This window comes from Dermochelys coriacea, chromosome 6 (assembly GCF_009764565.3).
Source record: "Dermochelys coriacea isolate rDerCor1 chromosome 6, rDerCor1.pri.v4, whole genome shotgun sequence".
Taxonomy (NCBI): Eukaryota; Metazoa; Chordata; order Testudines; family Dermochelyidae; genus Dermochelys; species Dermochelys coriacea.
In genome coordinates this window covers 20,805,222-20,817,630 of record NC_050073.1, presented here as the reverse complement: position 1 = coordinate 20,817,630, position 12,409 = coordinate 20,805,222, and the positions used below count along the sequence as shown (strand labels likewise).

Sequence of the window (12,409 nt, the reverse complement as noted above, 5' to 3'; positions counted from 1 at the left end):
ATTATCCACCACTTCCTACTCAAAGAGGGAGTAAACAGCACATTAATGAAATTCACAGTGATACTAAATTTGGAGAAGTTGCAAACCCCAGTGAGGACAGAGAAATAATACCAGGTGACCTGGATAGATTAGAAATATGGGCAGAAAATAACCCAATACGATTCACCTTGGAAAAATTCATGCGACTATGTGCAGGGGGAAAATAGTACAATGGAAGAGATTGGCTAGTGAAGAAAGATTGAGAGACTGTGCCAAGTTTTCATGTGTAGTTTGGCTAAGAAATAACTAAAAGAGGATTGGTCAAAATCCACAGATACTTGAACATAGGACTGGAAGTGACCTCCTGGGTCATTAAGTCTAGCCCTTTGCTATTGCAGGCAACCTCATCATATAATCCTGATCGTAATTGTATCAAGTACCATTTTAACACTTGTTAGGTTGTTTCTCCCCCCTACACGCACCATTGGAAGGCTGCTCCAGATCATCATTCCTCTGACTGCTCGAAATCTTCTAATTTCCAGCTTAAATTTATTCATTGCCAGTTTATACCCATTTGTTATTGTCAACCCTGTCCTTTAGCTTAAATAGCTCTTCACCCTTTCTGCGGTTTATTCCCCCGATGTATTTATAGAGAGCAATCATAACTCCTCTCAGCCTTTGTTTTACTAGGCTAAACAAATCTCTCTCTTATAGTCTCCTCTTATAAGATAGGCTCTCCATTGCTCTGATCATCCTAGGGGCCCTTTTCTGCACCTGTGCCAGTTTGAATTCATCGTTTTTGAACATGGATAGCCAGAACTGTACACCAGCCTTAAAGGATACAAACACCAAGCTAGAAGAATTACAGTGTGGAACAAAGGAGAATGGTGAGAAGTATTGGGAGACAATTAAGAAAGCAAAACAGTAGGCTAAGTATCCAGCAGAAGATTCCACATAGTGAGATCTATTTGATTATAAAATAGTTTCCCAATGGAAGTGGTGGAAACCCATTGTTTGGGTATAAAGACCGGTATAAACAAGTCATTGTATAAAATTTTTACTGACTTTGCTAGTGCTTTTTATGTAGTCTGTTGTAAAACTAGGCAAATATCTAGATGAGTTGATGTACCCCCTGGAAGACCTCTGCATACCCCTGGGGGTACCAGTACCCCTGACTGAGACCCATTGCTGTAGGGAACAGTCCTGCATTGGTCCCAGGAGGTGGATTGGACGACTCAGCAGGGCTTTTCCATATGTATCCTTCGATAATTCTAGGTGTTCTTTCAACTGTCAATGGAGTTTCTGCCTATTACTGCAGCAAAAAGGAGATGAGACTATATTAGAATGATTTCTTATTAGAAAGGTGTAATTCAACAGCCTTCCTCATTTATTAGTGAAAACACCTTGTGAAAAAAATGTTACCATTTCTGATCCCATTTGGGAACCTAAAATTTCATCCAACTTTGGGCACCAGAAACTCTGAAAAGTTAATGATAGTTAGAAATATAAACGGATAAAAGTTGGCCAGCACTTCCGCTTGCCCTCTTCCCCTCATGATGAGCCAAACACTGGGCAAATAAAACACCCAGGAGAACTCTGACTTCTTGAATCCTTACTTTACCAAATGCATTTTACCCTGAGTGTTTTTGTGTTCCCTGGCCTCAGAGAGCATCTTTGCTGAATCACCCAGATCTAAATTTAAGTTTTCATTGCCCTAATAGACGCTTCTATATAATGTTTGAATGAATTGCTTCTATATAATGTTTGAACATCCTCTTGAAGTCTTTGCAAAGTTGGATACAATTTTAATCTATTGGAATTGAATAGAAGAACCCGAAACAGCAGTCATGAGATACATCATTGAAGAAGGTATCGATCGCACTTTATTTACAAAATCCAGAGATTCATACATAGCCATCTACGGGGAGCGGAGGGCTGGTGTCAGGAAAACAAAGGACACATGAAGCAGGAAAGGTGCCAGCAGGGAGTCATCTCTGTTCCACGGGAACCTCCTTCCTTTTGGTTCAGGACACTGCTGGAATCCTTAAAAAAAGGAGTAGGCAAACCAGGCTGGTGGTGTAGTTTTGCTCAAGCATGGGAGTGAAATTGATTTGTGAAGGGGTTATGGGGAGGCCAGCAATGTTTAGCCACGCCACCGGGGATGATCCTGCCTGCAGTCACCTCTTGTTTCTTTACTTCCAGCGCCCTCCAACTTTGCCCTTGGCTCCTGCTTTCTTGCTGCTGTAGTACAGAAAGAAGGAAAACACATCAGTGTGACTGCTGCAGAAAAGTCCTCTGACCTTTTGACTTTTCAATCAGCTGCTTCTTTGCTGAGAAGCTCTAAACCTCAAGTCAGCAGAGCAGGCTGAACAGATAGCCTGTGAATTGGATGCCACCTGCTCCAGAGCAGATGTAGCACATTCTGAGGAAAGAGATATTGGTGGAAGCAGATTTTTACTTGGGTCTTCAGAGGATGGCCAGGAAGTATAGGCATGGAGGGGTAAGAGGCTTTGCCGCTTACTGAATTGTATGCCCAGAGAGCAGGGGATCCTTGAAACTAGTGGACATGAGCCCCAAACTGCAGAGTGCAGATCCAGGTCCAGATCTGAACATTTCCCAAGTTCAGATTTGGAGTATGGGTTCAGGTGCAACTCTCGAAATGGAAAGGACTTCCTCAAACAGGACTGTGCCAGTACAGTACCCAGAGGCCCAAGTCACGTGACAGTAGAATTTTAGAAATTATTCCCATGCACAATGATCAGAACAATATTTAAATAAAACTAAGGCTGAATAAAAGAATTGCTTTGCCATAGTAAAGGGGACTGAATTCCCCCCCACACAATGCCTGGGGAATGTAAAGAATTATAAAATGTTTTAAACACATGCAAAGAGATGATTCTGGTTCCCTAAAATTACATGTGTCCTCTTCTGACCCTCATTGGTACCAGTAACCCAGTCTTACTGGGGGATATATGGATGTAGTCTCCATATGATCCTCAAGCTAAGGCTTGTAAAGCACCCAGAGGAAATGATTACCAAGTAATATCTTCTTGCATGCACTATAGCATTTCAACATGCAATCCACTTACCCTCCTGCTGTGAAACAGATGCATGCCTGCTTCCAGGTGTGTTCCAAGTGAGAAAGTTAGTCTGGTTAGGCTCTGCACTGTGTCAGCAATGGGTCCCCGTGCAATGCACTGATTTCTTGTGCACTGCATAACCCGTACCCTTCCATCCCAAACATACGCCAATAAGGCTACTTCTTGAATCAAACCATTTGCAAGCTGTTTAATCTTTTTGGTGCTAAACGGCAAAGCAAGGGTGCCGAGCAAACACATCTGTCTGGCCAGTGGAAGCAGATAGCGAACGTTGTGTTGGTTGGAATGGATGTTTCCAAGGAAGCTGCATTCGGAACACGTTCCTCGAGGCAGCAGGGAAGGGATTAAAAGGCAACAGCAGAAGGGCATATTTACTATGGTTATATAGGCCCCAACTTACAGTGGGTTTGTTCAGGAGTAGTAGGCATATGTAGGGGAGTCTTCCATAGTGACTCATACACACATACGGTGAATACTTTACCTCTCAACCCACTTTAGAATAGAAGACAGTCTATTCCGAAAATTAACCTTTTACATGAGAGACAAGGGGTTATTGTCTGTTTACTCAGAGAATATCCTGGCTGACATATTATTAAGCTCAGTCTTCTTTAAACTCATCTCATTCTCCATTATGCTGGCTTTTAGACTGGATCAAAAATCACTGTAGGAGCCTCATGCCTAACCGTCAGTTCCCCAAATTAATGCAGAGCCCTTGTCACTTTGAGTTTCACAAGGCCTAAGATGTTTCATGTTATGCCTGCCTTTAGACTATGCTTATGGGGGGTTATTGTTCCTTAAAACAAAAAGGGACCATAGGAGGCTAATACACCAGGATGAAAGACTTTTACTTTAGAATGTCGTGCTCTGTTTCTGACGGAGAAATGCCCCTTAATACCTGGAGGGATCCACAACCATACCTTTCCAGATGAAGTGCCATCACACCCAGAAGAACCATCTCTGGAAAGAGAGGCTTCCAGGAAAAATATCACCTCTTTGGGTAATTGGGAGGGTCCCTAGCATGGTAACATTTCATGTTGGTTTTTTGGTAGTGAGATCAGAAGACATAGGAGAAAGAAAACCACGCAGATGAGCCTAATCTTGCAAGGTATAATCTTGCAAGGTTCTTTGACACCCCCATACTCCCTATGAAGCAAATACATCAAGCCCTTTGGTGTTTGAAATCTACAGAGAACTTCACCCAAAATGTTAAATTCATTTGACATTCCAGTGTGAATGGGGGGCGAGGGAAAGAATGTTTGGTCCTTGGTGATACCTATAGCTTTGAGTCATTTGCATGACTGGAACTCTTCATGGTACAGAGAAACTGCAAAGAGCAGATTTCAGCTTTCAGAGAGCTTCCCTCACCTTCTTCCCGTGATGACTCCTCTTTGCCTTTTATTTCTCTACACACCCCTCCCTTCCCAAGCCCCTTGTCTCTGATGTATTGAGGTCTCCTGATGAAAACATGCAACAACAAAGACATGGGACTCACAAGCAGGAAAGAAATTAAAGAGGTAAGGTGGGGAAGGAAAGTGGGAGGTCATATACCAATGAAAAGAACCCACACCCCTGATCACATGACATTCATGTGACGGGGTAAGCCTGGATGTCAGTCTTATTACACACCTTTCCTTGCAATCTCGGCAATCACTTCTCCATCCTGTATAAGCAAAGGCCATTTCTGTTCCTGTGTTCAAAACACTTCAGCCAATACTAACAGTCACAGCTTGAGCGACTGATGTCTGCAGCGATTGTGGGAAGGTGTGTGCGTGGGAGATGATGGTTCTTTTACATTAGGTTATGGATTCACTTCAGTTTGACCATCATTTTCTAAGGGTGGGGGCGGGATGGAAGTTGCCCTTCCACCTCTCGCCTTCTGAGAAGAAAATGTTAGCATCAAAGCTGAAGTGTCCGCTGGAACACTGAGCAGATATCCCAGACTTTAGGCTGGGACATAGGTACTTACTGCTTCTGGGCCTGATCAATCCGGTTCCTGAGGGTGGTGATCTGCAAACAACATACATGACTAGGGTTTTCAAAGGACTCTGCCAAGTGACCTGGTTTCCCCGTGGGGAGGGAAGTGGTTTACCTGGCTGGAGTTCTGGAGACAGGTGCCTGTGATGGGAGAAACTCTTTTCAAATGAAAACTCTCTTGAGTGAGAGGTTGCTAACTAGCAGTACAAGCTAATTTCATGTTTTACAAGGAGGCACAGATGAGGGATTCTACTGAAGGGACGATGCTGTTGCCCTTGTTAAAATAATTCATTAATTCATGTACAATGGAACCCATTTATGGTGAACTCATGTATAGCCAAACTTCAGGAAAGTGGCCTAGAAAGTCATAAATTGGCCATTTTGAAAGCTCAGGAGACCCTGAGAGGTGTGATCTCCTTGTGTGTGTTGTCCTCACCCTCCCGCCATCCCAGCTGTAAATTTACCAGGTAGCTAGCAACATTGAAGTAGAAGGTGGGGTTGACCTGGACAGGTGAGAAATTGGAAACAGAAAAGCTCCAAAGCTGGAGGCAAACTAGTGAGAATGCTCAGCAACAAATAACTCCAGGGCTTTCAAGAGAGGGGACGTATATTGGAGGGGTGCAGGATGCACTTGTCTCTACCCATCAATATCATATAAAGAGACCGCTGCACTTTGGGAATGAGGGATACTCCAACTGAGGGGTATTACTGGGCTTAGGCACCTCCTGATATCTTGATAGTTAGACTCCACGGGTCCATGGAAATACTCCTGTTGTCTTCAGTGGGCTTTGGATCAGGCCCCAAGGCATTAGGATGATGGGGCACCTGCTCTCCTAGTACCTTCTGCAGGCTAATTAGTAGAGCAGCTGTGGAGCTGATTTGGGGGCAGGAGGTAGAGAATGCACAATGCAAAACCCTTTGCAGACATTTCTCTAATAGACTGAAGGGTTATCAAAGGGGACAGAGAGGAAATATTAGAAAGAAGGGCTGGAGTGGGGGATTTGAGGTCCTTCCCAAGCCATCTTCCAGACTGTGGCAATTTGTGGTGTGGTAATACTTGTGTTCCATTGCCCCTGGAGCCGGGGGGGGGGGGAATTCATGATGAAGATGAGCTCATCCTCTCTTAATCATGGTGGAATTTTAGATACAAACTAGATGCTCAGGAAAGTGAAGGGCTAATACATAAAGTACCAGATGTGTAGACCCATTGTGTGGCTGCTATGTTGTTTTGTCTGATTTAGCACCTCAGTCCTGACATGCAGTCTTGCTATTCAAGTCTTGCAGTGATCTTTGTGCTCTGAATATATGTCCACTAAAAACTAGAATGAGTCTACAACCCACTTCTGTTAGTTTCATTTTTCCTGTGTAACCCAATCAGGATAGAACCCTGGTTTCCAGAGGTGAAAGTTCACCGGCTGAACCCCCTCCTTCCCCCACTTCTGCTCTTGGTGAAATTCAGAATTCTCCATTGCCTCTGGACTCCATGTTCTGAGCAAACTCACAGTCCAAGAACTGGTGACCCAGCAAGGGTTACATGGCATTGGAAATTCCCAGTGTTTGAAACAGGAAAAGATCACATTTCAGAATGGTCTGCCATCTCGGATTTCCTGGGCCAAGTTTTCCCATGGCAAACAGGAAGAGAAAAAAAAAAAAAAAAAAAAAAGAAAGACTGAGACTGGGACATTGGAGGCAACAGGACAACATCAAAAAGGAAAGATCTGCTGCATTCTGTACTTACTCATGGTAGTTTAAAAATCTGCTCCATGGATTTGACTCATTTATCGCAATTGGGTATTTTTTTCAGACCTGGCAGAGAGTCAGCTTTGCCCTTCAAACTGACTCAAGGGTTTGAGACTCACCTTTCCTGCTAAACCAGTGACAGCAGGCACAGCATTCAGTGTCTTGCACAGTACCAGTAAGCAATAGGGGTACATCTATACTACATTTTAAAACTTTCAGCACCGGGTCTCAGAGGCCAGGTCTACAGGCTAGGGCTCACGGGGCCCATGCTTTGGCACTAGAAACAGCAGTGTAGACAATGCAGCTCAGACGGGAGCTCAGGCTCTGAAGCCCAGTTCCCACCACAGTCTCCACTGATCTCCAGCCTGACCTCAAATGTCTACACAGCTGCTTTTAGCACAGTAACTCAAGCCCCATGAGCTTAAGTATGTAGATCTGGGCTCTGAGACTCACTGCCACGGGTTTTAAAACACAGTGTAGATGCACACATAGAGGCCAGTGCTTAAAACCAGGCCCCCTCCCTGTCATCTTGTGTATCCAATTTTCTTCCTTTTCTCTCCCTTGCTTTCTTTGTTATTTATGTCTTCTTCTCTTTTTCCTTCTTACACTTTCCCTTCCCATCTCTCTCTCCTTTCTTTCTCACTCTTCTCTGCCTTCCTACTCATTCTGTCCTTTTTTCCTTCTGTCCCCTTTTCCTCTCCCTCACTCTTTCTTTATTACACTCTGCTCTCTTCTCTTTTTCCTTTTGTACTTTCTACAAGCATGAGCATACATGAATCATCCAACAGCAACTGTTAAACACCACTGTGATTTTGTGCCACTGTTCAGACTATACCCTGCTTTACAAGAATGGAAGGTGAGAGAAAAATGAAGTGAAGGGAGACACGCAAGACTCAGTCTCCTCATCCCTCTGCCAGATAGAACTGAGTGCCAGGGCGCTGTCCACCTGCGTGCGCAAGCGCGCAAAATCTCGCCATGCAGGAGGCTCATGCATTTTAGCAGACTTCGCTGCTGCTGTCACATGGGCGAACTCTTTGTACTTACAACTTGGATAGTGCCTGCACCCTGCCACGTAGTGATATAATCTAAGAGAGATTAAGATAATCATGTTGGTGTGGGTTGTTCTCAGTCCAAGTATTTTAAAAAAAGTTGGAAAAAGGAAGTGGAGAGAGAGAAAAGCAGCCAGAAATATCGATCCCAGCAGGATTCTGGTCACTGAAGTGTAGTGCAGTTGGGTATGGGCAATCCCATGATCAGATGTGAAAGGGACATGTCAGCACTCTGATACCGTTTGACACTTCAGTAAGATGCACATCTACAGAGGCATAGATTTCATCAAGGGCCTCCTAAGAGTTCAGTCCACAGGGAGTCATTTCCGTCCCACTCTTTTTGTTTTAACTCTATGATGGAAATAAAAATTCCAAAATTTAAGTATGAAAATGAACATGTGGTTAAGAAAGTCACTTGGTGATGGAGACAGGCAACTGAAAGCGTCTGACCAAACCCTTTTCATACCTCTCTTCCAGACGAATAAACAATGGAATTTTTCTTTTGCCATTGTGGGGCGTGTCTCATTTTCATAGATTCTGGTCTAATCAATTCCAACTTTAAGATTCAATTGCAGCCGGCTAATAGTAGCCCCATGCATGTGGTAGGTATACAGTTATGGGAAATATGATTCCCATATGCCATGCATGGCTCTGCTGGGTATATATTCCAAAAGTTGTGTGTGGAACTAGCGTAATGATATCTCCACACCACATTTCCTATGGGAGTTTCACAGCTTCCTACAGATTGGACCCAGAGGTGACTGGTGCCATGATCAACTTGCTTCTCAACCCACCTCATATTTTTGACTCTTCATCTTCTCTCCAAATTCATACTTCTCAGTTTCCAGCTGGTATAACCAATCCCACAGTTCCTTGGCCTTATCCCTATGCATTGGGGAGGGAGGAAGACAGGAGAAATATTTCATACATTTGAAATGTCACATGTTTGCTGTGGCCCTCAGGACACTAGTAGCAAATTGTGTGTGTGTGTGCATAAGCCCATACAGCTTCCCCTTCAAAACTCCTCCCCAGCTTCACGTCACTGACTATGTTTATGGTCAGATTTTATTTTCCTCAGCTTTATCCATGTTAACATTTCAGCCTTGCACTGTTTCCTCTATCAGGCATTAACACCCTTTCACAAGTTTATTTATTTACTCAGCTCTTTGTCGCTCACTAAAGAACCCAGGGGAACTGGAGGGGAAGTGGTGAGTGGAATTCCAAAGCTTGAATGAGCAATTGGCATGGGAGCTTTCGCCAGTCTCAGGGCTAAGGTGGATGATCAAAACTGACCCAGTGTAACATTAGTTAGAGATTGGCTTGGACCAGAACACTAGATCTCTAGAACCCCCCAAACTCTGAGACGGTTCACATCTAGATTTTTGCAGTGCAGACCCATCTCTACTATTACTGATGTTGGTAGAGGCCTGCTCTTCTTCCCTATCCTTATCCATCCACCTCCTTGGATTGCAATACTCCTACAATTATGACACTAACCACATTACAAACAGCCCTTTCTGTTTCTGGACATCCACCATTGTTCTGCCCCCATCTCCACCAGGGTTGGCTCTTCTGTAGGGTGCCATTTATAAAGTGGCCCCTACCCATTCCTTTTATATCCCAGGCCACACACGAATCCGAGGAATGGAAAACTTGTCTTATGAAAGGAGACTTAAGGAGCTTGGCTTGTTTAGCCTAACTAAAAGAAGGTTGAGGGGAGATATGATTGCTCTCTATAAATATATCAGAGGGATAAATACAGGAGAGGGAGAGGAATTATTTCAGCTCAGCACCAATGTGGACACAAGAACAAATGGGTATAAACGGCCACCAGGAAGTTTAGACTTGAAATTAGACGAAGGTTTCTAACCATCAGAGGAGTGAAGTTTTGGAATAGCCTTCCAAGGGAAGCAGTGGGGGCAAAAGATCTATCTGGCTTTAAGATTCTACTCGATAAGTTTATGGAGGAGATGGTATGATGAGATAATGGGATTTTGGTAATTAATTGATCTTTAAATATTCTGGGTGAATAGGCCTAATCCCCTGAGATGGGATATTAGATGGATGGGATCTGAGTTACTACAGAAAATTCTTTCCTGGGTATCTGGCTGGTGAATCTTGCCCATATACTCAGAGTTTAGCTGATCGCCATATTTGGGGTCGGGAAGGAATTTTCCTCCAGGGCAGATTGGAGAGGCCCTGGAGGTTTTTCGCCTTCCTCTGTAGCATGGGGCATGGGTCACTTGAGGGAGGATTCTCTGCTCCTTGAAGTCTTTAAACCACAATTTGAGAACTTCAATAGCTCAGACATAGGTGAGGTTTTTTGTAGGAGCGGGTGGGTGAGATTCTGTGGCCTGCGTTGTGCAGGAGGTTGGACTAGATGATCAGAATGGTCCCTTCTGACCTTAGTATCTATGAATCTAGGTCCTCCTACAGCACACTCTCTTTCTATGTCCCTGATTTCCCTTAGATTTTAGACTGTTTGGTTTTTAGGATTTTGAGGACCGCCTAGAAGGTTAGCTGTGTGGGGGAGGGGACTTATCAAAGCTAACACGCTCCTCTCTACCTCTTATGCACGTGCTTCAGCGTGTGTTGATGTTGCAACACTCTCTCCTCGCCTAATACCCTCACACATCATGGAATGAAGAGGCAGCCTCATGTTGTGACAACATGCCATGGTGGAACATCACGATAGCACAGTGCCCAAAATGAATCTGAGCTCAGCTGAGCCGAACTAGTCTGTAGGTTTACAGGATGTCATCGTCCCAGGAATTTTGAGATGAGTGGCAACCATAGCTTGATTAGCAGCAGAAGGAAGGCAGTCTGACTAAGCCATGACCACAGCTGGATGTCCACCTCATGTACAATGATATCTGTTGCCCCTTTTCCCCTTTGTGTCCCAGCACAGCCAAAGGCACAATTTAGCATTGGCTTCATAAGGGTTCCACAGTTACCTTATCAGGAAAAAGAAAAGGAGTACTTGTGGCACCTTAGAGACTAACAAATTTATTAGAGCATAAGCTTTCGTGAGCTACAGCTCACTTCATCGGATGCATTTGGTGGAAAAAACAGAGGAGAGATTTATATACACACACACAGAGAACATGAAACAATGGGTTTATCATACACACTGTAAGGAGAGTGATCACTTAAGATAAGCCATCACCAACAGCAGGGGGGGGAAGGAGGAAAACCTTTCATGGTGACAAGCAGGTAGGCTAATTCCAGCAGTTAACAAGAATATCAGAGGAACAGTGGGGGGTGGGGTGGGCGGGAGAAAGACCATGGGGAAATAGTTTTACTTTGTGTAATGACTCATCCATTCCCAGTCTCTATTCAAGCCTAAGTTAATTGTATCCAGTTTGCAAATTAATTCCAATTCAGCAGTCTCTCATTGGAGTCTGTTTTTGAAGCTTTTTGTTGAAGTATAGCCACTCTTAGGTCTGTGATCGAGTGACCAGAGAGATTGAAGTGTTCTCCAACTGGTTTTTGAATGTTATAATTCTTGACGTCTGATTTGTGTCCATTCATTCTTTTACGTAGAGACTGTCCAGTTTGGCCAATGTACATGGCAGAGGGGCATTGCTGGCACATGATGGCATATATCACATTGGTAGATGCGCAGGTGAACGAGCCTCTGATAGTGTGGCTGATGTGATTAGGCCCTATGATGGTATCCCCTGAATAGATATGTGGACAGAGTTGGCAACGGGCTTTGTTGCAAGGATAGGTTCCTGGGTTAGTGGTTCTGTTGTGTGGTGTGTGGTTGCTGGTGAGTATTTGCTTCAGATTGGGGGGCTGTCTGTAAGCAAGGACTGGTCTGTCTCCCAAGATCTGAGAGAGCGATGGCTCGTCCTTCAGGATAGGTTGTAGATCCTTGATGATGCGTTGGAGGGGTTTTAGTTGGGGCTGAAGGTGATGGCTAGTGGCGTTCTGTTGTTTTCTTTGTTGGGCCTGTCCTGTAGTAGGTGACTTCTGGGTACTCTTTGGCTCTGTCAATCTGTTTCTTCACTTCAGCAGGTGGGTATTGTAGTTGTAGGAATGCATGATAGAGATCTTGTAGGTGTTTGTCTCTGTCTGAGGGGTTGGAGCAAATGCGGTTATATCGTAGCGCTTGGCTGTAGACAATGGATCGAGTGGTATGATCTGGATGAAAGCTAGAGGCATGTAGGTAGGAATAGCGGTCAGTAGGTTTCCGATATAGGGTGGTGTTTATGTGACCATCGCTTATTAGCACCGTAGTGTCCAGGAAGTGGATCTCTTGTGTGGACTGGTCCAGGCTGAGGTTGATGGTGGGATGGAAATTGTTGAAATCATGGTGGAATTCCTCAAGAGCTTCTTTTCCATGGGTCCAGATGATGAAGATGTCATCAATGTAGCGCAAGTAGAGTAGGGGCATTAGGGGACGAGAGCTGAGGAAGCGTTGTTCTAAGTCAGCCATAAAAATGTTGGCATACTGTGGGGCCATGCGGGTACCCATCGCAGTGCCGCTGATTTGAAGGTATACATTGTCACCAAATGTGAAATAGTTATGGGTCAGGACAAAGTCACAAAGTTCTGCCACCAGGT

General features: G+C 44.3%; 1 protein-coding gene across 6 annotated transcripts in view; it reads right to left on the bottom strand.

The window, feature by feature from the left end:
- Positions 1-1,841: 1,841 nt before the first annotated feature.
- The window catches only part of TNNT3 (troponin T3, fast skeletal type), a 55,870-nt gene continuing 45,302 nt past the window's right edge, over positions 1,842-12,409 (bottom strand). For 3 of the 6 annotated variants that reach the window (XM_043516743.1, XM_043516744.1, XM_043516745.1), the window contains 2 exons: positions 8,635-8,725; positions 1,850-2,220 (listed from right to left, as the gene is read on the bottom strand). In XM_043516743.1, coding sequence (XP_043372678.1) covers positions 2,068-2,220; positions 8,635-8,725 — 244 coding nt within the window. In that variant the 3' untranslated portion in view covers positions 1,850-2,067. Of the gene's footprint in view, positions 2,221-5,043; positions 5,085-7,835; positions 7,877-8,634; positions 8,726-12,409 lie in introns of all 6 variants that reach the window. The other 3 variants (XM_043516747.1, XM_043516746.1, XM_043516742.1) reach the window with 3 other exon arrangements.